The sequence below is a fragment of the Panthera tigris genome, chromosome A3 (assembly GCF_018350195.1).
Source record: "Panthera tigris isolate Pti1 chromosome A3, P.tigris_Pti1_mat1.1, whole genome shotgun sequence".
In the NCBI taxonomy this organism is placed as follows: domain Eukaryota; kingdom Metazoa; phylum Chordata; class Mammalia; order Carnivora; family Felidae; genus Panthera; species Panthera tigris.
In genome coordinates this window covers 19,021,699-19,046,346 of record NC_056662.1, presented here as the reverse complement: position 1 = coordinate 19,046,346, position 24,648 = coordinate 19,021,699, and the positions used below count along the sequence as shown (strand labels likewise).

General features: G+C 41.0%; 1 protein-coding gene across 1 annotated transcript in view; it reads left to right on the top strand.

Annotated features, from left to right (window-relative positions):
- The first annotated feature begins 1,882 nt into the window (after positions 1-1,882).
- Positions 1,883-24,648, top strand: part of TOP1 (DNA topoisomerase I) — a 95,042-nt gene continuing 72,276 nt past the window's right edge. Inside the window, exons 1-2 of the mRNA XM_042980399.1 lie at positions 1,883-2,157; positions 2,491-2,515. Coding sequence (XP_042836333.1) covers positions 2,125-2,157; positions 2,491-2,515 — 58 coding nt within the window. The 5' untranslated portion in view covers positions 1,883-2,124. The remainder of the gene's footprint in view (positions 2,158-2,490; positions 2,516-24,648) is intronic.

The window sequence follows — 24,648 nt, the reverse complement described above, 5'->3', positions numbered from 1 at the left end:
GACTTCCATGTGTGCACTCCTAACCATTGTATTACCCTGCTTTCATTCATTTATTGTATGCCTCTTTGGTAGGATCTGTTGCTAGGTGTTGGGGATCAAGTTTCAACAAAGATAGACCTTGGGTTCAATAGGGGAGACAGACATAAAATCACTTATTGCCCTCCTTAGCAACTTAATAACAATTGTGATAAGTGTTACAAAGGAAAAGACACTCTATGAAGGGCACTTGATCCCAGTGAGGAAAGAGAGAGTGAGAGAATGTGGGGGAAGGGGAAAAAGTGATATTAATTGAAAAAGTGATATTAATGTTGAGCTTTGGAGCATTCACAAGAATTAATCCCAAAGTGTTTACCACTAGATGTGATAGAGATATTTCAGTGGTCCATGGATGGACACTTTTTGTATTTATTTGTAAATGACTTCATAGACATTATTATTTCATAGATATTATTATTTAGGAGGAAGCTAAGTAAAGAAGGGGATCGATTAAAATAGTAAGTAAAATAGTGGAAGTGGTAAGTAGATATGGCAAAATTCACAGAGGTCACACTTGAATTAAGCAGGCTATGTGGCTTAATTCAAAAAGCTGGGAGCTACTTTAGGAAATTTGAGCTTTATGCCAAGAGTGATGGGAAGTATTGTGGGAAAGGGGTAAGGTAGACCCGCGTGTTGAAAAGTTCACTTTGGCTCCTGTTGGCTATCAGCTTGTGAGAGGGCCAGAATGGAGGCTGAGACCCTTGTTAGGAGTGTATTGTGATAATGCAAGCAAGAGATAGTGCAGACTTCGACAGATGTGTGGGGAGAGGAGGTAGATGGGTTGAAGAGAAGCAACCGGTTGGACTAATGAGAAAGGAAGGAGGAAGTTGTCCAGGATGGAGCTTTTCTAGCTGGGTGGAGGAAGATGTTGAGTTCGGCCCTGGAGAAGCTTGTGAGGTTATCCAAATGTAGATGTCACGTAGAAGGTTGTAGGTCACTTATCTCTGACACAGTTTGATAAAATAGCCCCACAGAGCTGTCGTGTTGGATTCAGAGCAGAGAACAAAGTAGGTGGTCCCTAAATGGCAGTTCTTTATCCTGTGCATCTCACTTCTGCCCTATAGTGTGCTAGGGATGCAACGATGGACAGAGCCAGGTCGTGTTTACCCTGAGGTCCCATTCCCTTGGCCCCCTGCACCACCACCCCTTTTCAGCACAATTCCTGACTCACAGTAGACGCTCAATAAATGTCTGTTGAATTAACGAAATAAATTAGGGCCCTTGTGACCCAGGACTACATGTACTCGTTTGGAAACTGGAGCTGCACCAGACCTTTGGTTGGTTAAAAAATTAAAATTAATAATAGTGTGAAATAATTCAGAAGGTTGAAAGGCATGGACAAAGGCTAGGGCGGGAGCTCCTGTCTCCTGGCGGCCTTGGCGCCCGGCTAGGGAGCAAAGAAGAGTTGGTGGAAGGGCTAGAGCCCAGGCCACCAAGTTATTCGCTGCTACGGAAAGGAGCACGAGGACAGCAGCTCGGCCGGGGACTGACGCGGTCCCGCCGCGGCCTTTAAAGGCCCACCACGTGGCCGCGCTGCCGGCCACGGTCCGGGGGCGGCGTCTGGGATGCGCCTGCGCACTGCCTCGCAGAGGAGTACGGCGTTCCGAGAAAAGGCGCGGGGAAAGGAAAGGAAGGTTGCTTAGGGTGGGCGGCCCTGGGAGGAGTCGACTCCTTATGCAAATCACAGCGGCGCGCAAGGGCCAGGAGGCGGGGCTTGCGATGCAAAGCCTGGTCCGCCTTTGGAAGCGCGAGGGGGCGGGCCCGCAACCCTCGGCCTCCTTCCGCGAGTCTCTGACGTCGCGACGTCTCGTTTAAAAGCGGCCGCGCAGGCGCAGTGAGCCGAAATGCGAACTTAGGCTGTTACACAACTGCTGGGGTCCGCTCTCGCCGCCCGCCCGGCAGTCAGTCAGCGTCGCCGCCGCTGTCGCCGCCTTAGCGGTTCCGGGAGTCTCAGGCCCGCAGCCGCCGCCGCTTACCCGCGCCTTCGGGAGCCTCCGGGAGCTCCCGTCCGCCCGCATAGGCCGGTCTCGACCGTCTGCGTCTCCTCGGCGCCACTCGCCGCCCGCCGCTCTCACCGCTCCGGCCGACATGAGCGGGGACCATCTCCACAACGATTCCCAGGTACAGTTCGGCACGGTCCTCTCGGCGCCCCGGCCCCACCCCGGCTCTCCGCGACCCCCAGCGCAGGCCCCGGCCCGGCCGCTTTGACAGGCCGGAGCCCCAGGCCAGGGGCGGCCGGCCGGCGGAGGTGGGCTCGCTAGGCCTAGGACGAAAGCCGCCAAGTTACATATTGGGGTGGCGGGGGTGGGAATGGCTGCCCCTTAAAAGGCCGTTCCCGGGGGGTCCCTTCCTCCCTGGGGCGCAGGGTGGGCTAGGCCCCCGGCTCCGCGCGCTCGCCGCCCGCGGGGTTAAATGTGCCTGTTTTGTTCATCTTCCCCCCTTTTCTTTCTCCAGATTGAAGCGGATTTCCGATTGAATGGTGAGTGTGCCCCCCGCCCCGACCCCAGGTCCTCCCGCCGCCGGCCGCCTACCCCGCGCCCCGCTGGAGCCGGGCAGAGGACAGACATGGCGTCCCAGAGACTAAGTCCCGGCTCCTCGCTCACCGGCCCCATTGTTCCCATCGGGCCGCCTCTGGACCCCCTTTCCGGGGACCCCAGCACCCCCAGATCACGGCCCTCCCAAGAGGGGGCAACGGAGACCCGGCGTCGCCCGCCGCCGGGCTTCGGGCAGCCTTTCCCGGCCCGGATTCCTCCCGGGAAAGTCGCCTTGTCGACAGTCGGGACTTAGTCTCTGCGCCATTTTCTTTTTCTCTCTCCTCTCCTTTCTGTGCCTGTGTCTCTTTCTCTCCCTCCCTCGGCTCTTTCCTTGAGCTGCCCAGAAAGAGCTTTCTGCAGAGCAAAGCCGTATAAATCATAGACTTCACCAGAGAGGGAAGGGTGGGAGACTGAATTGTTACAATTTTTTGCAAAGAGAACTTTATTTTGGGGGTTATTCCCTTTCTGCTGCTTGTTTGTTTCCTTTTCTGTTTCCAGAATGAAAGATATCCTCCGGCAACTGTTGAATTTGGTGGTGGTTGGGGGTGGTGATGGTGGAAGTTGTTTGTGATGGGAATTATGGTTCTAAAACTAAAGCTGCCCTTTGTGGAGTTCTTCATATTTTGAGATTGTTTTTCCCAAGTTGTGTTCTTTGCGAAGGTAGTAGTCCCTCCCTTCAGAAAGTTTGCAAGTTCTCTGTGGGCCGTCCAATGTAAATGTTGGACCCAGGGAGATAGATTTTTTTTTTTTTATTAAAGTATTACTAGAACTTTTCATTGTGGCTGAGGTTCCTAAGGCAGCACTTTTCCCCCCTTTTTTCTTTCTTCCTTTTTTTTTTATTTTTTAAAGAACCTCAGTTTAGTGTACTTGTCAGGAGGAAAGATTGTTGAGCATCTCATCTGGACTTGGTGTATTGGCCTTTTCTTTTGGGCTGTAGGGAAGAAAAAGATTTTATTTATTGAAACAAAGAGTGACCAGCACCCACCCCTGCTTCCTGTTCTTTTTTAGAGGTCTCTGTTTTTCAGGAATCAAGAGCTAGCTTGCTTTTCCCAGAACGTTATGATTTTGACCCCTTTTCAGCCAAATCGAGGCATTTATTTATCTTTGAGTATTTCCACCTCACTTAATCAATGAAGAGTTCCCCCAATAAAAAGCTCACCCTGAGGGCTTTTCAACAATCTTACTGAAGGAGAAAAGTACCCTCTGTAGTGTGCTGGGAATTCCCACTGATTCTGATGGTACATAATCCTGCTCAATTGAGTTTGGGTTCCGGGAACCTCTCCAATGGGAGAAGCTGATGAGTATGTTTTCTGATGTTGTAATCAGCAGTCCATCGTGTTAGCCTGGTATACTGAGAGCAGCCTTATGTTCAGGTTTTGTAATGGGGCATCAAGCAAGAGATGGGACTCTGAAAGGAAAGATTCTGGTTAAATTCACATGTTGCATTTCTTGAGCACCTGATATGTGCCAAACACTGCGCATAGTGCTAGAGCTGACCCTTTGGCCACAATGCTTCTCTTGCCCTCAATTCAGTCTATCGAGAGAGACATAATTAGTTAATTATAAGGTAGGTGCTAAGGCATATGTATACCCAAAATGCTTTGAGAAACTAGGGGACTTAATTTTGTCTGGGGGTGGGGAAATTTCTCAGAGGAGGTGACTTCTGAGTGTTGTGCAAGACTAGGTGCTGAGTGTCAGGGGTTGGAGTATTTCTTAACTATGTTGAGCTAACCTATCAGGGTTTTAAAAGGGAGATGAGGCCCCTGCAGTTCAGAAAACCGAAAAGAGTGTAGATGTTTCTTAGGGATGTGGGAGCAAAGAAAGGACGTGGCAGGTGAGGATTTGTAAAGAGTCCTTTTGACCTCTTCGGCGAAGGTAGGAGCAAAACACAGAAAAAGTGTTCTTTTGACTTTAAGAGCAGGCTGAGTAGGTCATGTATTTAGTAGTGAAAGAAAGTTTAGTCCTTTCTCATCAATAAGTTATTCTCCATGTTGCTCACTTAAATTATACAAAGGAACTATTGAGTATGTGAATGATTGTGGGCTGGGTGGGTTGTTGATCTTTAATGCTGTTTCTATAGAGATTGAAACCGACTATATTGACTTCTAGAATGTGATCACTTGTAATTGCAGTAATTGTTAATATTTGTTGAATACTTACTGTCTGCCTGGCACGAATCTCAGCTCTTTGCATGGATTATCTAATTCAATTTAGTCCTTGGAAGGACCTTATGAGTTAAATACTATTATCTCTGTTTTATAGATGGGGAAACTGAGGCTTAGTATGTTTACTAGCTTTCCCAAGGGCAGGGAGTGGGGCACTCCAAAGCTCCCAGGTGTAGCCAGTATGCTATATATGTGATTGTAGTATGACAAAATTAAAAGCTGAACATCTCTATTTTCTTACAGAGCTGAAAAATGTGGGAGGGAAGGATTTGCTAGTTTGTCATTTGCTTACTTTTTAACTAACCTACTCCTTCAAGAGAAAAAGCATTTTAACTGCCTCCCTACCACCGTAAGTGTCTGACACTGGACTAATTATCTTTGTAAATATTGTTCAGAAGAAAGGTGTAGTGTTAGTAACTGTGTGCTTGCTCTATTAAGTAATAGCCTGGTAACAAGTGATTGATTTATGTAACCGTGAAAGACTGTTTTTAAAAAATAAAAATCAGTGTTTAATTGTACACAGACATGTCATTATTGATCTTTGTATTAAGAAGAGTTTGCCGTAGCACGATTGTAAGTGGACTTAGCTGAACTTACAGATTAACTGTGGAAGTTCATATATACTAACATCCCTCATTCTACCTGCCCTCGTCCCTTAAGATCTGAAAGGTTTTATGCCCTTTGGAGTTCATTCTTTACAATAGTTAACACTGTTGCTGTTCATTTGAAGTTCACAACATTCTGGCCCATGCTTAACTGCTGGGAAAATCTGTTATTTGTGAAATGCTTTTATATTTAAAATATTGATGGTGAGCTTGGAGTTTCAGTAGTAGAAACCGTAATCTTTTGACTACCTTTTTCCTAGGTGTTGGTAGCACTAAGTGTGGTGGGTCTGAGTCATTATTACAGTAACTGCCAGGTTATCCGCAGAGTTGAAAATGGTAACATCATGTTGGGGGTTAGTGATCCTTCTGCTGTTTCAAGTTTTTGCCCATCCACTTTGCATTTGTGGGGTTCTTCCCTCCTTGGGATGAGCAAAGTATAATGCTTGATTCCATCAGTGACTGACTATTCTAAGCAATGTTATATGGAATCATAATTTGACATCATCTTGTGTTGATTCTGGTTTAGCTTAATAGATTCGGATTGTATGGAAGAATTAAATATGAATTGTTTCTGATGCAGACAGATGTATTTCTGTGCTGTTAGTTGCAGGTTGAGGTGGGGGGTGGGAAGACTGATGATGTGGATATCTGAAAGTTACCATCACATTTTTAAAACTGCAAACTGATGGCGCCTTCAAATGACATCTGGCACGTCTTCTTGCTCAATCCAGGAGCACTTAAGTATCAGGCTCCAGTGTTTTTCTTTCTACAGCTAGACTCCTTGGGGCATCTTTTCAGAATTAGTGACTACTGTAGCATCTTAATACTATTTAGACTTGAAACAAAGTTGCTTGTCAACATGTGTTTTTTAGATTACTAGCATATCAGAACTTCCAAACAAATTTCAGATTCCGATGTTGCTGGTAAAACAAGAAAATCCAGGAGTTATTAAAGGAATCAGAAACACCTCATAGTTTGAAAGGTGAAACTAGGTAATATTGATGACACCAGCTCCTACTTTTCTACCAAAGTAGGTAAAATGGAAAATACAAACCCAGAGTTAGTCCCCAAATCTCACTTACCAATTGTAGTAAAAAAAGAATTATCTGACTTTTTTTAACATCAGCATGAAAATGAGGAATTGTGAGAGTTTGAAGGAGTGATTCATTAATTTGTTCTGGGTCCTAGTGAATTGGTATCCATTTATACCATGTACAAGAAAGAGCCAGGGATTCTTCACATGTTTTAACTCTTTTATTCCAAAATTAGGCCATTGGGGGTTTTTTGTTTGTTTTCAGCATATGTGTTGGGGGGGGTGCAAAAATATCTATGTTTTAGAAAGCTTGGTGTCGTATATCAGTTATAACAGTTATCCTCTGCTAAGCGTATGCGAAATGATTCTATTGTACTTCATGGATATATTTCATTTTAGGAGGCTTCAGATTATACTGAATTTGTGCGTGTTGTATTAATTGGGTATTAATGCATATGTATGTTATGGATCTTTAACAACTTTAGCCACATTTTTAGTACAAAATAAAACCTGATTTTTATCAGATGCAAAGTTCTTTCCCCAGAAGTATGTTTTTGTGAGGGATTTCATCCTTCCCTTATGAAACTATGTTGAACTCCAATAAAGTTCTAGCTATATTTGGAAAAAAGGATTCAAGTGTAATTGTTTAGTTTTGAATGAGGCTATGGAAATGCTTGAATATTTGATATGGGACCCTGAGGTTAAAAAAAAAAAAACCTTTTGAAAGAAGGTAAAAGGTAGTCAATTCATCGCTTTTGTATATGGGAGAGTCAGTTGAGTGACTTTTCCGTGTCCTGTGGTTTAGATAATCTGCCTCTTAAATATTTAGAGCCATTAACTTTGCATAACAAGGGCATTTGGGCTATTGAGAATTGGCTTCTTAAGGTAAAAAGGTTGGGATGGGAGAAGTTCCTAACTGGATCTTAAGAAGTGAATGAAGCATTGTGTTTAAAGGAAGCTTTCAGATTGTGATTAAACTTTGAGTAGTAATAGTTGGCACAAGTCTTTTCTCTATTTCCTTGTCTTGTAAATCCAAGTTTGAGATACAGCTTTCTATCCCTATGGCACCAGACCAGTCATGGAAGTGGGAAATCTAGAGAGGCAAGGAATAATTAGCGTTTTGCCAGCCTCTGCCCTTCCCCCACAACCTGCCTATCTAGGTGTGCGTTGTGTGTATGCTCTGTGTTGATAGCACCAGTGCTTGGGTACTGTGGAGGGGGTTAAAGATTGTGGGGGGGAGGGAGGGAGGACGGGTAGCATGGAAGCCTGGGCTTTATTATTAGGTGGAAAAAAGCTGGTAGAATATGTTAGATATTAATGGTTATTTTTGGTAGGGTTATAGGAAATGACAGTATGCTTATTAGTAGCAGGTATTATTTAACATGATTTTTATTCTGTATGTTCAAGAAAGATGCTAAGTATTTTTCAAACTGAGAAGTGATTTTGCTGATTATCTCAAGTATATCTTCAGGTATATAGATTGTAGTATCAAGCTATTAAATGTCTTTGTCACTTATGTCTCTAAAATTTTAATCAAGAAATTCAAAGGGACATAAGCAACTTAGGTGTTAAATTTCTTTTTGGATGGTATTCTTTTTAATTTGTTGGCTTAAGTTTTTATATCTAAGTTATCTCACTGCCACCTTTACCTTTGTATACTGTTCTTGGTAATTTTTCTGAAATTTATAGTAGATATTTTTATTTACATCTCCTTCCATGCCCTCTTAGGGCTTAGGGTAGATTTAGGGTAGAGGTGCATTAGATTTTAGGGTAGAGGTGCAATTCTACCAGGCTGTTCATTCCTCTCTGAGCCTTTGAAGTTAACTTTGTTTCTGTGGATTGGAGGAACCAAAGAACTAGTTCATTAACATTCCTGAGATATACCTAGAGAAGCTCCAACAAAAGGTGTTAAAGCAGTCAGCATTACTGGGGACTTTAATTCTCTTGTCTTTGTTGATATTGTTGAGAACAGGTTTAATAGATCCCTGGGTATCTGACATTTTCCTATTTTTTAAGAACAAAAACAAATCAGCCAACTCTTGGTCTCAATATTTGCATTTTTCTTAGCACAGCCCTAGCAAAGATAGATGCTGGGATCTTTCTTGGAGAAGATATCTTTGGCTGTTTGGAATTCACCTTCCCCCATCCCCCTGAAAAGTTTTAAGTTGTAGGTTAATCCGCACTAGAGTACACTAGAAATGCACCCTTTGGGGGTGCCTGGGTGGCTCAGTTGGTTGAGTATCTGACGTTTGGTTTTGACTCAGGTCATGATCTCACAGTTCGTGAGTTGGAGCCCCGCATTGGACTCTGTGCTGACAGCACAAAGCCTGCTTGGGGTTCTCTTTCCCCCTCTCTCTGCCCCATCCCTGCTTGCACTCTCTCTGTCTAAATAAATAAATAAACTTAAAAAAAAGAAAAAAGAAATGTACCCTTTTGCTATTTTGTAAAAAAGTCCAGATTTTAATCTTATTACCATACGAATGCCTAGATTTAGAAAGGTTTGTAAGCAGAATACTGGCTGGGCAGAACTTAAACGTCGCAGGTTTCAAGATCAGTGGATTAGGGGATCTCATTGGCTAAGACCCTTTACTTTACCCAACTCCTATAAGATAGCCTCTTCATTTGTAGTGCGTTATCTGAGCTCTTGCTAGTCAGTAGAAGGGGAAGTGGAAGGAAAGAAACACATTTTGAGAGCTTAGTAGACATCACATTTTTGTATTCATTAAATGGGAATTTAATGGGAATAGTACAGATTGTATAGGTTTATGGGAGAAGCTGAGACCAAGAAAGGGAAATTTTGCTTTTTACACCTTCTCAACTCCTCTTTTTGGTAGCATACTACCTGGTCTAGATTATGGAAATCCCATACTGCAATTGGTAAGCTTCTGGTATAGATGTCACGGCCTTCCCTTAATTATGTGCTGGTAGAGAAAGTTTAGACCCCTTGCACCTGGAGGACTAAGTCTTCAAGAGATGATTTCGTGTAAAGGCTGGAACCAGAGTGCTACTGAAGGGTATAAGTGATGAAGAGGGAGGCTGTGGGGAGTACTTTCTTGAGCACCTGTGGTAAAATAGAAAATTGGAGTAGAAAAATCTAAGTAAGTCCCTATTCTTAGTATGAAACTTAACTTGGGCTGCCAAATTTTGTTTTGTTATCTGTAGATAAGGATGGTATTTCTATGCTTCACAAGCTATCGAGAATTTATAAGTATATAATGTGCCTCTTTGTCCATATTTTACAATTTAAGCTTTGGTCAGACAGCTTCTATTATGAAATAGATCTTTATTTTGAATGTTAGGTTTGACATACTGTTGTTGGTGACTCCTTCCTTCCTTCACTGGTATTCCCTGATAACCTTTTAAATCTTCCTGACATTTACACAGTGAACAGTAGCATATACCTAGAGTTGGTTGAGTCTTTAACTGAACTTCACAGCCTACACTGATGTCTTCTGACTGTTAAGCAACCACTATAAAAGGAAAGGTGGTGTATCTATGTGTAGGTTTGGGCTAAGTAGGAGCCAAATGTGTATCTGGTTCCTACTTTTCTAAGAATAAGGCAAGGTTGTCATTGCTGAAAGAACTACTTTTTCAGGGGAGATGGGCTTAGACATGAAAAAAACATATTGCTGTAGCTAATTTCTCAACCCTTTAATAGAACTATGGATTTTCTATTAAAGATACCCAGAGTTTATATGTCAATTATATTTCAATTTTTAAAAAGGTACCCAGAGTTTTATCTTTATTAGATGCATTTAATAAGTGAAATGCCAAGTTCATTGTTGATGATTTTATTTATTTATTTTTTTATTTTAGAGAAGGAGTGTGTGAGCAGGGGAGAGGGGCAGAGGGAGAGAGAATCTTAAGCAGGCTCCATGCTGAGCATGGAGCCCAATGAGGGGCTTGGTCCCATGTCCCTGTCGGGATCATGACCTGAGCTGATATCAAGAGTCAGATGTTCAACTGACTGAGCCGTCCAGGTGTTCTGCGATTTTTTTTTTCTTAACAACAAAACTCAGTATTTCTTGTGTCAACATGTTTTTTTTTCCAAATGCCACTATTTTACTTCTTGCCCCAAAACATTTTAAACTCAGAAGACTGAAAGTGTCTAAGAGTTACCTACATTTTTCATTTATTCACATACTGCTTATAGTGACCAACTCAACTTCCTGTGAAACAGTTCATTCTTGGCAACAGAATGCCTTAAATAATAAAACTTAAGGGGCGCCTGGGTGGCTCAGTCGGTTGAGCGTCCGACTTCAGCTCGGGTCATGATCTCACAGTCTGTGAGTTCGAGCCCCGCGTCGGGCTCTGTGCTGACAGCTCAGAGCCTGGAGCCTGTTTCAGATTCTGTGTCTCCCTCTCTCTCTGCCCCTCCCCCGTTCATGCTCTGTCTCTCTCTGTCTCAAAAATAAATAAACAAAACGTTAAAAAAATAATAAAACTTAAGTATGAGAACTTAAATAGTAAACTCCATGTTAACAGTTACGCAGGAGTATAGGCATTTGGGAGAGTCCATGAAAAAGTTTATTTAGTAAGCAGAAATTTCGATAATGGCTCATAAGTCTAGCTAATGCTGATTATTGAATTGCCTTGAATTTGTTACTTGGAAAGTTCTCCTTAAAGAAAATAAACCAAAGTCAGTTGCAGATATGTTTACAAATGTCCATTAGATTCAGCCAGATGGATCTTAGTAGATACACCATTGATAAAAAAGGAGTACCACAGGAGCACCTGGGTGGCTCAGTCAGTTGGGCATCAGGTCATGATCTCACAGTCTGTGAGTTCGAGCCCTGCATTGAGCTCTGTGCTGATAGCCCAGAGCCTGGAGCTTTGGATTCTGTGTGTGTCTCTCTCTCTGCCCCTCCCCTGCTCATGCTCTCTCTGTCTCAAAAAACAAAACAAAAAAACCCAAAAAACATTTTAAAAAATTAAGAAAAAAAGAGTATCACAGGAGCAGACTTCAGACTTAATATTCAGTTAAACGTGGGCCAGAGAAAATAATTTTATAGGAGAGAAATTACAAAATAGGGTCTTATTTTATTTTATTTTATTTTTTTAAATGTGTATTGATTTAAAGAGTCTTCAAAGATAAAATGTTCAGGATGTCTGGGTGGTTCAGTCAGTTAAGTGTCTGACTCTTAATTTCTGCTCAGGTCGTGATCTCATGGTTCGTGAATTTGAGTCCCATGTCAGGCTCTGTGCTGACAGCATGGAACCTGCTTGGGATTCTCTCCTCTTCTCTATCTGTCCCTCCCCTACTCACTCCCCCCCCCCCCAAATAAATAAACATTTTTAAAGTTTTCAAAAGATAAACGTGTCCGGAACATGGCTTTTTGTTGTTGTTGTTGTTTTGTTTTTTAATGTTTATTTTTGAGAGAGAGAGAGAGTGCATGAACAGGGGAGGGGCAGAGAGAGGAAGACACAGAATCTGAAGCAGGCTCCAGGCTCCGAGCTGTCAGCACAGAGCCCAATGCGGGGCCTGAACCCACGAACCACAAGATCATGACTTGAGCTAAAGTCGGTCACTGACTGAGTCACCCAGGTGCCCCAGGAACATATGGTTCCTAAAGTATGTGAAAAAAAATCCTAGAGTAAGTGACTGTTTATTAATACTGCATGGCTCTTTTGCCCTCGGTATGTGAGAATGTCCAAGATTGGATTAAAGTCTTCAAAGCTTGGGCTTCTTTCTCTTACCTTTTTTTTTTTTTTTTTTTTAATATTCCTGATTCAGAATGTAAATGGTTGGGGAGGGGGGTGATTGTGTCTATCTGTGTGATGTGTGTGTGTCCCCATCAAATCATGATAGAGTGTAAAGGACAGAGATTGAGTCAAGGGGGATTTGAATTTAAGTTCTTGCGCTTCAATAGTGAGATTTTTGAACAAGTTAATCTCCAAGCCTTAGTTCCTTACCTGTAAACTAGGTCTAACACTTAACTCAAGATTGAGGATTAAAGAGCATGTGAAGATCACTTTAGAAAAGGTGACACTTAAAACAGAATCTTAGTTCCTTGCCACATCTTAAAAAAGAAAAATCCAAAACCCAGACCTTTTTCAGAGATTTCTTTATTTTAGTCTTTTGTGCAAAGGGAATATCTTTAATTTTTAAATTGGGGTACCCAAGGGGGAGGGTCACCAGGGAGCTTTGAATATGATACTGTTGCTGTGAATCCAGATGGGCTCAGGACAGTAAGACTTTGTGTACAAACCACTTTGTTTTTCAGAGTTAAATTACAGTTTAAGAATCTTTGGCAGTCAGTAACTTTTCCCCCTTTGCACTTGGGATGGTGCAATATTTATAGATCTACTCAGAAAACTAAAAATTTCATGTTTAATTGCAAATGGAAAATTTAAGCTGCCATATTCATTTGTTCAAACATTCGGAAAGTAAATACCAGTAACGACTAGACACAGATGAACGAGACAAATCCATATGGCTCTCAGAATGAACATTTTGAAGTGAGTACTTGTAGGTCTGTACACTCACTTCCTCTGTTGAGATGCCATATTTTCCATGGGGCCACAGTATAAAGGCTCCTGACATAGGTTAAATGGGATGGAAGGTACTTTCTGTCAGTGAATACTTAACTGTCAGTGAAAGAGGGACATCTCTATTTGAAGTTTTTTTTAGGATACCTGTAAACTCATTAAATCCTTTCACCTGGAATAAAAGAAGTTAAAAGTTCTGTTTATGGATTTCTCATTATTAGACAACAGTATTGCATGAGTTGTAGAGAAGTAGTTTTCAGGTTTCCCTAAACTGGTAGATTTATCAGTGACTAGCAATGTTCACATTGTGTGCAAGAGATCCGTGTGACAATAGCCAATCCAAGTATTTGCTTGAAATGGTTAAAATTCTTGAACTCAGTTGCCTGAAATAGAGTAAAATCACCATCCTCGGAAACTTGAAGAACTAAGATCTTTGAGATTAGTCCTGGGAAACTAATTTTGCGAAGCAGTTTAAATATATTACTATTTTTACTGCTTCCTAATCCATGAAGTGTCTTGGTATGAAGGCCATTAAACTCCTCAGAAGAAGGTTGAGAGTACATAATGGTATTACTTCCAGTGATCTGAATACTGGAAAAGTGAGACTAAATGTTAGACTGACCATGCTTATTCTTACAGTGAGTTTTCACAAGAATGAATGCAATGTCACTAGTGCTTGCTATTTAACAACAGAAATGAAGAAACAAGAGTCTCTCAGAGAATTGAGACTATTTGTTAATTTTTCATGGTTCCAGTTAACCAGAAAAGAAAACAAAAGCAGGGAGGAGGAACAGAAGTTGTCTAGGCTTTGTAACTGCTGGCTTGTTATACTTGACTTCCAAGCAGAAAGCTCTCCAAGGCCAGACCCCCAGCTCTGAGAGGTCTCCAGTTAGCTTCCTCAATGCAAGTTCAGCTGGTGGTGGTTTGACCATAATTATTACCTTTTCCCCTTAAAAATCAAATCACCTCCTTTCTCCCTTGAATGCAGTGTGATATAAAAATAGACACTTAAGCAGAACTTTATAATCCTTTATAAATGTTAGCATCTTCCTAATCTCAGAATGTCAGGAGAGTTGTATATTAGCAGAGAATGCTTGTTTGCTAGCAAACTGTAGAAAAACAGATTATAGTTGAGCAAACAAGCTGAAATTTTTCCTCCTGTAGTCCTGAAAACACTATAGCACTTCTTTAGGACTGGAGCTAATCTGTAGAATTTAGATGTCAGATAGTGTTTGTGCTAGGCTCCAGTTTTTAGGGGAATAGTTTAAAGTTACAGTACAGTGTGATTCAATTGGGTCCATAAGAGACTGAAAACAGTAAAAGTGTTTGCATCAGTAAGACTACCAGTATATTAAGCAGAATCCATACTCACTGCACATATGTAAATATGCATGCTAGTCAGTGCTATTGTACAAAGGTGAAGATAATTTTGTTAAGCAGTTTTGTTATTGAAAACTTGATTTGGGGTGCCTGGGTGGTTCAGTTAGTTGAGTGTCCGACTCTTGATTTCAGCTTTGGTCATGGCTCTCATGGTTCATGGGATTGAGCACTGCATAAGTGTGGAGTCTGCTTGGGATTCTCTCTCTGTCCCCCAGCCCCCTCGCTCCCCCTTAAAAAAAAAAAAAAAGTTCCACAAGAACTCTATTTCCCAAAAATTACGTTCAGTGTATATTCTTCTCCCACAAGTCTATAGTCCTGTTTTGTTAAGGTATTTCTTTTTACCCTGGAATACCTTAGTCTTTAGGATTTGGTATAGTTGGATAAGTATCCCCAGTATGTATTCATTTTACTACCTATTTGGGAAGGCACTAAGTATTAAAAACTCCTTGAAGGTTAGCAACATCTCCGCCTATTTTAGTACTGAAGGCATAGTTTTGGATACTCCTTTTCCTTTCTAGTGCAGTCTGTCTGCAAACACCACTTAATCCCAAGCCATAAGTAATCACTTTTCTCTGGCTTTGAGCCTTTCTTGTCCTCTTTTTCCAATTTTTTTTTTTTCTAGACTGGAGAAATTTACATGTTTTGCTTATTTACTAGGAAGTTGTAAGAGCACGATCTCATCCTGTGTGGACAGTACAGATGCTTTCAACAAATGTTTAAATTGTGAAGTGGGAACCCCTCTCTCTCCTAGCTTATTTGCTGGTTGAAAATGCAGTGAGAAAAATTGAGAGTTTTACACTAAGTTTTCTTTCTTTCTTTTGTAAAGATTTTATTTTTTTAATTTTTAAAAATATTCATTCATTTTTGAGAGAGAAAGTGAGAGCGAGCACGGGGGAGGGGCAGAGAGAGAGGGAGACACAGAACTCGAAGCAGGCTCCAAACTCCAGGCTGTCAGCCCAGAGCCCAACGCGGGGCTTGAACACAATGGTGAGATCATGACCTGAGCCAAAGTCGGACACTTAACTGACTGAGCCACCCAGCCACCCCTAAAGATTTTATTTTTAAGTAATCTCCACACCCAACATGGGGCTGGAACTCACAACCCCAAGATCGAGTCACCTGCTCCACCAACTGAACCAGCCAAGCACGCCTGCACTAACTTTTCATTGTTGTCGAGCTAAAATGCTTAAGAATCACCTGGGAGTACTTGGTAAAAATACATATTTCTAGGCCTAAACCTCTTAAGTTGATTCTGTAGTGGCACAGACTGAGAAATCTGCATTTTTAATACATATCTAACAATCCTGGATGATTCTGATTAATACATGAGACCACAGATCATCTTTGGAGAAACTGATCTATCTGGACTTTACTGTCTTACTTGCGTAAGATGTATGTTTTTGCTTCATTTGTTCAGGGTACTCCATTGGTTAAGCTATTCAGTTTATGGGATTTTTTAAGGACCAGAACAGTGTTTTTCAGTATATGTTTATAAAAGGATTATATTTATCCTACTCTAAATACCTTCTTTCAACGAGTAATTCACCTAAATAGTAGAGATAGTTAACTGACTTTGCAGCTGTTTTCCTATTTATCTCATCAGAATCCTAATCCTTTCTCCTCCTTCCATGTTTAACAAGCCATTTGATCTTGATGTCATCTTTTAGGATTGGGTGACTAAGCAAAGCACAGAGAGCAAGAGGTTGTTTTCATACTAATATCCCCAAAATGGTTAAGACAGGGACTTTTAGAAGGTAAGTGGAGGTATGGGTACAATTTAGTGGTCTTTAGCTACTGATGGCACACTGATGGACATGGGAGGATGTGAATAGAGCAGTGGTTCTTCTAGCATGGTTTCCTGATCAGCATCAGCATTGTTTGAGAACTTGTAGGAAATGTAAATTATTGGGCTCATCCAGACCTACTGGCCTAAATTCTTGAGAGTGTTAGGTGATATGATACACACTAAAGTTTCAAAACCAGTGGAATAAAGTAAGACTTAAAATTCACCCTTCTGTTGAGCCTCACATTTTTATTTTATTTTTTAACTAAAGAAAAAAAATTTTTTTTAGCCTCACATTTTTAGGAGGAATGAAAGTTGACAAAGTCCACATGCTTACATGCTTGAAATCTAGACTTTGGAGTTAGATAAACTTGGTTAGCTGGGTGGCCTTAAGCAAGTCACAACTCTGATCTTAGTTTCTCATCTGTAACAGTAGGGATAGTAGCTATCTCAGTCATATGAGAGGACATTTAATAGTATCTGGTACTATTATATCCCCAAGGTCAAATAATTGACAAGAATAAGATAAGTTGATCAAAATAAGCTTTTAGTCTTGACATTCATATGAAGCTTAGAACTAGTTTTGTGTAGTAATTCATCCTCTTAAGCAGTATTCCTTTTTTTTTTTTTTTTTTTTTTTACAAAGCCCATGGCTAGGCCTCCGTACTTATTCATGTGCTTCCTTATGGTTTTGAAGTTGGAGTAATTCATAACTGAAGCGTAAAAAGGAGCCTGTTAAACGATTAGCACTAGAAGGTGTTCTTCAGAAGAAGAAATACATGTATTCAGGCTTAGTCTTTCTCCAGCTAATTGCCCAGAGAATGGCCTGTGCATTTCAAGCGTGGTCAATAGTGATACTCTAGACAAAGAGGGTCCCTTAGTTGAATTAGTAATAGGATGCATGAAACCACTGCATCAACACCCTTGACTCCTTTATGGGTAGACAGGGTGTGGACTTGTGCTTCTTGGTTGAATTAGTAATAGGATGCATGAAGCGGTGCATCACAAGGTGTGGACTTGGGTGCATTTTTTAAAAATTTTTTATTTATTTTTTTAATTTATATCCAAGTTAGCATATAGTGCAACAGTGATTTCAGGAGTAGATTCTTAATGCCTCTTACCCATTTATCCCTTCTCCCCTCCCACAACCCCTCCAGTAGTCCTCTGTCTGTTCTCCATATTTAAGAATCTCTTACGTGTTTGTCCCCCTCCCTGTTTTTATATTATTTTTGCTTTCCTTCCCTATGTTAATCTGTTCTGTGTCTTAAAGTCCTTATATGAGTGAAGTCATATATTTGTCTTTCTCTGACTAATTTCACTTAGTATAATCCACGTAGTTGCAAATGGCAAGATTTCATTCTTTTTGATTGGGACTTGGGGGCATTTTGAGGCCCATGCCTGTTGTAAACAAAGGCAACTTAGGCTGAGCTGTGGATTCCTATGTAGCATAGACAGGAGGTTTATAGTCACTTTTACTATTTCCCAAGCATTAAGAGCTCACTTAATAGAAGCAAAGGAGGACAAGCCTGCAGGAATGGGCCTGTCCTAATTGAGTTGCCTGAGAAGGTACATTTTCAGGTTAGACAAGTCCTTTTTCCCTTTTAAGTTCTGCCTCTTGGGAAAGAAGAAGCATTTTCAGTGCAGGGATGTCCTTGTGAAAACATGACTCACTGCAGAAGAGTATATGAAATATAAATGCCAATTTTAAGGGTCTTGTAACTGGTTAATTACTTTCAGAGGCAGGAGTAAAGCTTTCTAACTTTGTCTTGTATTTAGACAACAAAGGTGAGTTAGTAAAATGGGATTTGTTTGTCATACTCCTTATGTTTAAAATAATAGCTCTATCTAGCTTTGACTTACACCTCAGTGGACTGATCCCTTAGTTGAAATCTTCTCTAGGCAGCACTCATTGAGGCCCTGATTCTCCAGGGACTCTGCAGAAGTGTCCTGCTTTTGAGATGGCCAGTTTAGCCAGGAAAACTTTTGGCTGGCCTTAAGAAAACTACACAGTATAGTACCTTGCCATGTAGGGAAAAGGCCCTTGATTGGCCTCCAGCAGAGGACTTGGTGGTGGGGTAGTGTTGGGACAAGGAAGTCTTAATCCTGGCCTTGTCAGGTGTGACCAGAGCAAATCACACAACATGGTGCCTTATGTTCTTCCTACCAGTAAAAGGAAGAAGGTGTTGACCTGGATTCAAGCTTTTCAGTCAACACTGTCCAATAGAACTTGCTATCATGATGGAAATGTTCTGCATCTGTGCTGCCCCATATAGTAGCTGCCAGCCAGATGAGACTATTGAGTCCTTGAAATGTGGCTAGTGTGACCAAAGAACTTAAAAATTTTTTATTTTATTTAAATTTAAAATAGCTACATGTGGCACTATAGTGGCTGCCATAATTGGACAACACAGCTTAATTTTTTTTGTTTATTTATTTTGAGAGAGTGCTAGGGGGGAGGGGCAGACAGAGGGGAAGAGAGAAAATCCCAAACAGACTCCGTACTGTCAGCCTGAAGCCTGACTCAGGGTTCAAACCCACAAACTGAGACCATGGACCTGAGCTGAAATCAAGAGTCAGACCCTTAAAACTGACTGAGCCACCCAGGTGTCCTTGACAGCGCACCTTCAGATAAAATTTAGATAAGAGCAAAGAGATTCAGGTTTTCCTTGGAATATAGGTGATTGGGGCACTTGGAACTTAAAAATCTGAAAGTGGTGTGAATTTGATGAGTGTGAGTAACAAGTCTTCTGGATATCTACATTGCCTTATCCTGGGTGACCTAAGAGGACTTAATGACTGGTACATACAGTTGTGTTTACAAGAACAGCTGGGAGTTTAGGCAGCTTTCCATTTTACTTGACCCCTTTAGTGCTACACAAAGATGAACATTTAAGGTCCTTTGGATTGAATAAATTCTCATTTTATCTCAGCAGCCTTATGAGATAAGTCGTGTCTATTTTTGTAGTTAACAAAACAGATTAACTTACATTTTATATACACCTTTATGGATTATTCTTTAAAATGGTTGGCATTCAACTTAATTTGAAATTGCAAGCTTTTAGCATGTTGTTATAACAAGAAGTTAATTTGTTAAATTGTAGTCAGTTAAATAAGTGAATGACTATAAGTGGTGGAAAATCTAAAATTGTACAGATAGGAGTGCCTGGCTGGCTCAGTTAGTAGAACATTCACCTATTGATCTCAGGGTCGTGAGTTCTAGCCTCATGCTGGGGGTAGAGTTTACTTTAAAAAAAAAAAAGTACGAGCAAACAATTAGCACCAAGAGGTTAACTCACTCAAGGTGTTGGCTATAGTAAAAACAGATCAAAACTCAGTTTCTACAACTTATCTGGGAGTCTTCCTCTCATTTTCATGCTCATAGTGAATGTAGACATGCATCTCACTTAATATGTACTCTGGCCCGCAGTCAGCTAGACAATATTAGTCCGAGGGCTCAGAGTGGGGTTGTAGCCTTGGCCACTGTGAGGACCACTGACAATAGTGGACATGTGAAGTCTCAGAGAACAACTTGGGTAAAATGCTTAAAAAGCAGGGACAGATCCATTTTCCTTCAGCTTTAGCTTCAAATTATGGTCACTTATTTTTGAAGTGGGAAGAGGAAATGGACTAGGGATGAAATAAATAACAGCTATTTGAACATTTACTGTCTCCACTTTACTTTTGAAGAAACTGAGACTCAAGGCTGTGTAGTTTGTATGAAAGCCACAGAGCTGGGAGGCTGATTTAGGCCTACCTGATGCCACAACCTGAGTTCTTAAATGTGACAAAAAAAGTAAAGGGGAACCTGGGTGGGTGACTCCATTGCCTGCTGGGAATTCTGGGCTGTAGTGGAGCTACCCATATAGTATCAGACTGTGGGCTCTCAAAGCACTCCCCTTAATTTACAGTGGATTTTTACCAGACTAATATCATTGACTAGTAGGCTTTGCTGAACTTCCCTATTAAGGAAAGTCTGCCTGCCTGTGCAGCAAAGACCCCACGGTAATTTCTTTTTTAGCAGATTGGTTTGTACTTGGATCCAGTTATTCCAGAAATCAGTAAAACTTTTTTATCTGAGTACTAAAGAAAAAGGTTCTTTTTGTTAGCCAAGGATTAACTAGACCCCTCACTTCCACCCCCCCCCCCTTTTTTTTGAAGGATCCTGAAGTCTGCTTATTTACAAAGGAATTTCATCAGAGTTGGTTAGCAATATGTGAACAAGTTAAGATGTTCCCACTTCAAGGGGGATAAATAACAAATCAAACTAACTTGCTGTTTAAGAAACAGGATTAGCAGTGGGCTCAGCATTGGCCTCCTCTTCAATGTTCTCATTCATGCAACTCACTTCATCTAGTTATGCAGAGCGGGAGTAGATTTTAACCGCTTTTAAATCATATTGCTAGTGACTCTTAGCCCATTCATGGGCTGTTTGAAGGAAGGAGAGAGGTGGGAGTGGGGTTTAGTGTGGATATCCTTTAGGAGAAAGCTTAGGAATTAGAGGTTGCAAGTAAGGGTAAGGAGGATATTCTTCACTTACACACTGACCTTGAGAAAGGCACCTCTCTTCACAGGGTACGTTGGAGCTAGTTTCAAAAAGAATTAAATACACCTGAAACTAATTTTATTTATTATATATATTTCTTCTGAGAGAGAGTGTGAGTGGGAGGAGGGGCAAAGAGAGAGAGGGAGAGAATCTGACAGCACAAAGCCTGACGTGGGAGTTGAACTCATGAACCGTGATCATGACCTGAGCTGAAATCGAGTCAGACGCTTAACTGGCTGAGCCACCCAGGCGCCGCCCCGCCCTTTTAAATTTATTTTCAATTTATTTTATTGAAACTAATTGTATATGTCAATTATACCTCACTTTTAAAAAGAGGTTATTTCATGACACAGGAAAATTGTATGAAATTCATATTTCGGTGTCTGTAGCTAAAATTTTATTGCAGTCTCTGTTCATCCATTTACATATAATCTGTGGCTGCTTTTGTGCTACAGTGGCATAGTTGAGTACCTGTTGCAGGAATCGAATGGGGTGCAAAGCCTAAACCACTTTACTACCCATCCCTTTAAAGAAAAACTTTGCTGATTGTTGGATTGGTGAGTAGTCTCAGATGCTTACCTGACTGAATGTATGTATCACAGGAAGCTCACAAGACTCTTTCCATATTACTTGGTAGCCTCTAGCCCCCAAAGAAATCTGTATAAGCCAAGTGTCAGAAGTTTACTGTGAGCTTGCAGCTTCTTTAAGTCTTAATCCATTTTTTTCTTACTCATTTTCCCAACAGAGTCCTACCGGCCAGACTCAGGTTACCTGTTTCTCTAAGCATGGCTCTGCCCAGTGATGTCTAAACAACAAAGAAAATTTCTGTTCTAAAGAACTTGACTGTCTTACTCCTTATGTAAGCTGTGTCACCCCTTATGTAGCTCTTCTTCCTCTCAAATAGGGGCTGGGAGAGTAGCAGGTGAAAACAGCCTCTTTACTTCCTCAGTTGTAGAGACTCTGTATTTTTAGCTGCGAATGAATGAATGAATGAATGAATGAATCAAGTCCCCAGGGACTGACTCAGCACCCTGTGCCTGCCTTTTAAAGGCACTGAAACCCAATTGAAACAGAAACTGGAAATAAAATCAGTAACATGTCTATTATTGCAGGTGGCTGGTGTTTGGTATTAATTATTGCTCAAAGGACCAAGAAACAACAAGGCAGAATTTTTCAAAATAGGATTCTGGACAATGTAGATGATAGTCACCTGGAGAGTTTGTGTTAAACTCTACATAATCTGGGGATGATATAAGTCCCAGGTGTTAGGAAAGTTTGAGAACCACTGCTCTCAAGCATTCAATTTTTTTCTTTTTACCTTAATCCGTTTAAACTAAAACAATTTTTAAAGGTCATAGAATTCTTTGGACTGCAAGTGTAGGCGTCAGTAGAGGTCATTTTACAGATTGGGAAACAGACCAGAGCAGAGAAATAAATTAAGGACCCCATTAGGACATTGCATAAAGGACACTCAGAGTTGCTCTAAGAATTGACTTTTTAAATATGTCATTTAGTTCTCGGCATAATAATATGTGAGCAGCCTGTTCTGGACCCTGATTGTGTCTAGAAACCACAGCTCAGAAGACCTTATAGTTAATTAGGTAACATACTTTTTTTGAAGACAATTTGGTGGTCCTATCGCTGAAATATGAGTTCTTTTAAAAAAAAAATTGTAATGTAATTAATTGGGAATGAGAACCAGAGGAAGAGAGGAAGATGAACTTGAATTTAAGGAGCATAATGGAAGGAAGGAGTAGGATGGGAGAGAAGGTTGTAAAATAAGTTAAAATAGGGTGCATAGACAGGAAGAGCCTGAAAAGACAGATTAAGGTAATTGTAGTGTTGTAAAAGCATAAAAGGAGTCCAAGAAATTTAAATGCGGAAGTAGACTGACTGGAAGAAAAACATCCTCTGACCATTTATTTAACCCCTTTTTTGTGTGGGATTGAGGCCTAAAGCAAACCAGTTGGATGCTTCATTTGTGTCTTTTTCTTGACAAGCTCCTTAAAGGCAACATCTGGCCACTAACAGAGTTGCTGATGTTTAAGAACCACAGCAGGTTCTCTTAAGGGTTTTTAAGTCAATGTGTAGCATTTCTTCTGAATATGTAGATACTTTGGGAAATGTGAAAGGTTTTAGAAATTTGAAGTTGTGTTGCTCATAAAAGAAGTTGAAAACACGAGATGTCTATCTTTGAGCATCTCTGAGTTATTTGTTTATTTTTTATTAAAAATATTTTTTTCCTAATGTTTATTTTTGAGAGAGAGACACAGAGCTAGAGCAGGGGAGGAGCAGAGAGAGAGGGAGACATAGAATCTGAAGCAGGGTCCAGGCTCTGAGCTGTCAGCATAGAGCACGACGCGGGGCTTAAACTCACAAACTGTGAGATTGTGACCTGAGCTGATGTTGGACGCTTAAACAGACTGAGCCACCCAGGCGCTCCAACTCTGAGTTTTTTAATGCAGTGTACTTCTGAATTTCTGATGATGAAATATTACCAAGTATTGAATATTGAGGAGAAAGACACAAGCAATTTGCAAAATATTCGGTAAGATTTATTTAAGTTTGACCCAAGTCTGTGACAAAAGGTCTTGTATATATACAGTACACATTTGGGGAAAACAAATACAAATGATAATTTGACTTTAAAAATTGGAAATGTTACTAGTCCCTTCCCTCATTCTTGATTTGCTTTAGAGCTGAGTTCTCCCAACATTTTTCTTTTAAATTCCAGAGTTCTTTGAGCTTTTAGCCAGAACACCAGCTGTCCTCCTTACTTTGAAAGGCTGTTAACTATGCCCTGGAATTTTGGAAATGTTCTCACTGAGAATTGCTGTAAAATAGTGATAAGGACTCTTCTGTGGGCTACAGATTTAAATCGGCCACTATTAGGATGGATCACAGAGCAGGTTTCCCAGGTTGAAACCAGATTACCATTGGTAAAGTCTGAATTTAGAGAGCTGGGGGGGGAGGGAAGGGTAGAGTTCTTGCACCCCTCAGTTATTTTTCCTTCCTGCTTTTAGTTTGGCATTAAGTTCCTGGGGAGATTCACACACCCTTGATACTGACCACACTCCCGGATACCAGTCTTTTATCACCAAAACCAGCTTGTTATCTGTCCTAGACAAACTTTTAAAGTGCTGGCACATACTGGGTATAGAGTATTAAGTAGAAGTGTTGATTTTATTTAAACTCCAGCTTCTGGGGATGTGGTATCCATAGGTTTGAAAGTGAGGGAGCAAGGAGAAGATGCAAGGATTTATCCCAGTAAACATGATTTAATAAATGAGCAGCAGGTGATGAATATCTTCTTTAGAAAATTAATTTCTTTGGGGCGTCCGGGTGGCTCAGTCAGTTAAGCATCCAACTCTTGATTTTGGCTCAGGTCATGATATACTGGTTCTGTGAGTTCACGCCCCAAGTTGGGCTCTGCACTGAGGTTCAGTGCTGAGCCTCCTTGGGATTCTCTCTCTCTCTCTCTCTCTCTCTCTCTCTCTCTCTCTCTCTCTCTCTCTCTGTGTGTGTCTCTCTCTCTCTCTCTGTCTCTCTCTCTGCCACTCCTTCATGCTCACTTGCATGTGCGTGCGCACTCTCTCAAAATAAACTTTAAAAAAATTAATTTTTTCACCCCGTGCTTTCACCCAAATGATTCCAGTGCCCACCTTCCTAACACAGTGGTTGTATATTTATGTATCATCTCTGATGAGGTTATCTTTGGCAAAGTTGTATTGTGACTGCCTCCTTGAGGAGGGCAGCTTTTGGTTGAATAGCTATTCCTCATCCCCATCCTTCATACACTTGATGACTGTCTTTGGAGGAGGAGCGCATCATATTATACAGTCTCAAAACTTGTTAAGTCTCAAAACTTGTCATTAAAGGTCATCGAAAATGAGGTCTGGCTCAAAACATGGCAAAGAGCTCTTTATACCAGAAAAGTCTCTGCCTTTGTTTACAAGGAAGCAGAGGACTCTTCTCTCCTGCCCTGATCTGATTATCCTCATAGTTTAGGAGAATGGTGGAGTGGCAAATGCTTTTTAAGGTCATGGAATAGTTGACAAAATGATCGGTAACATTTGCCAA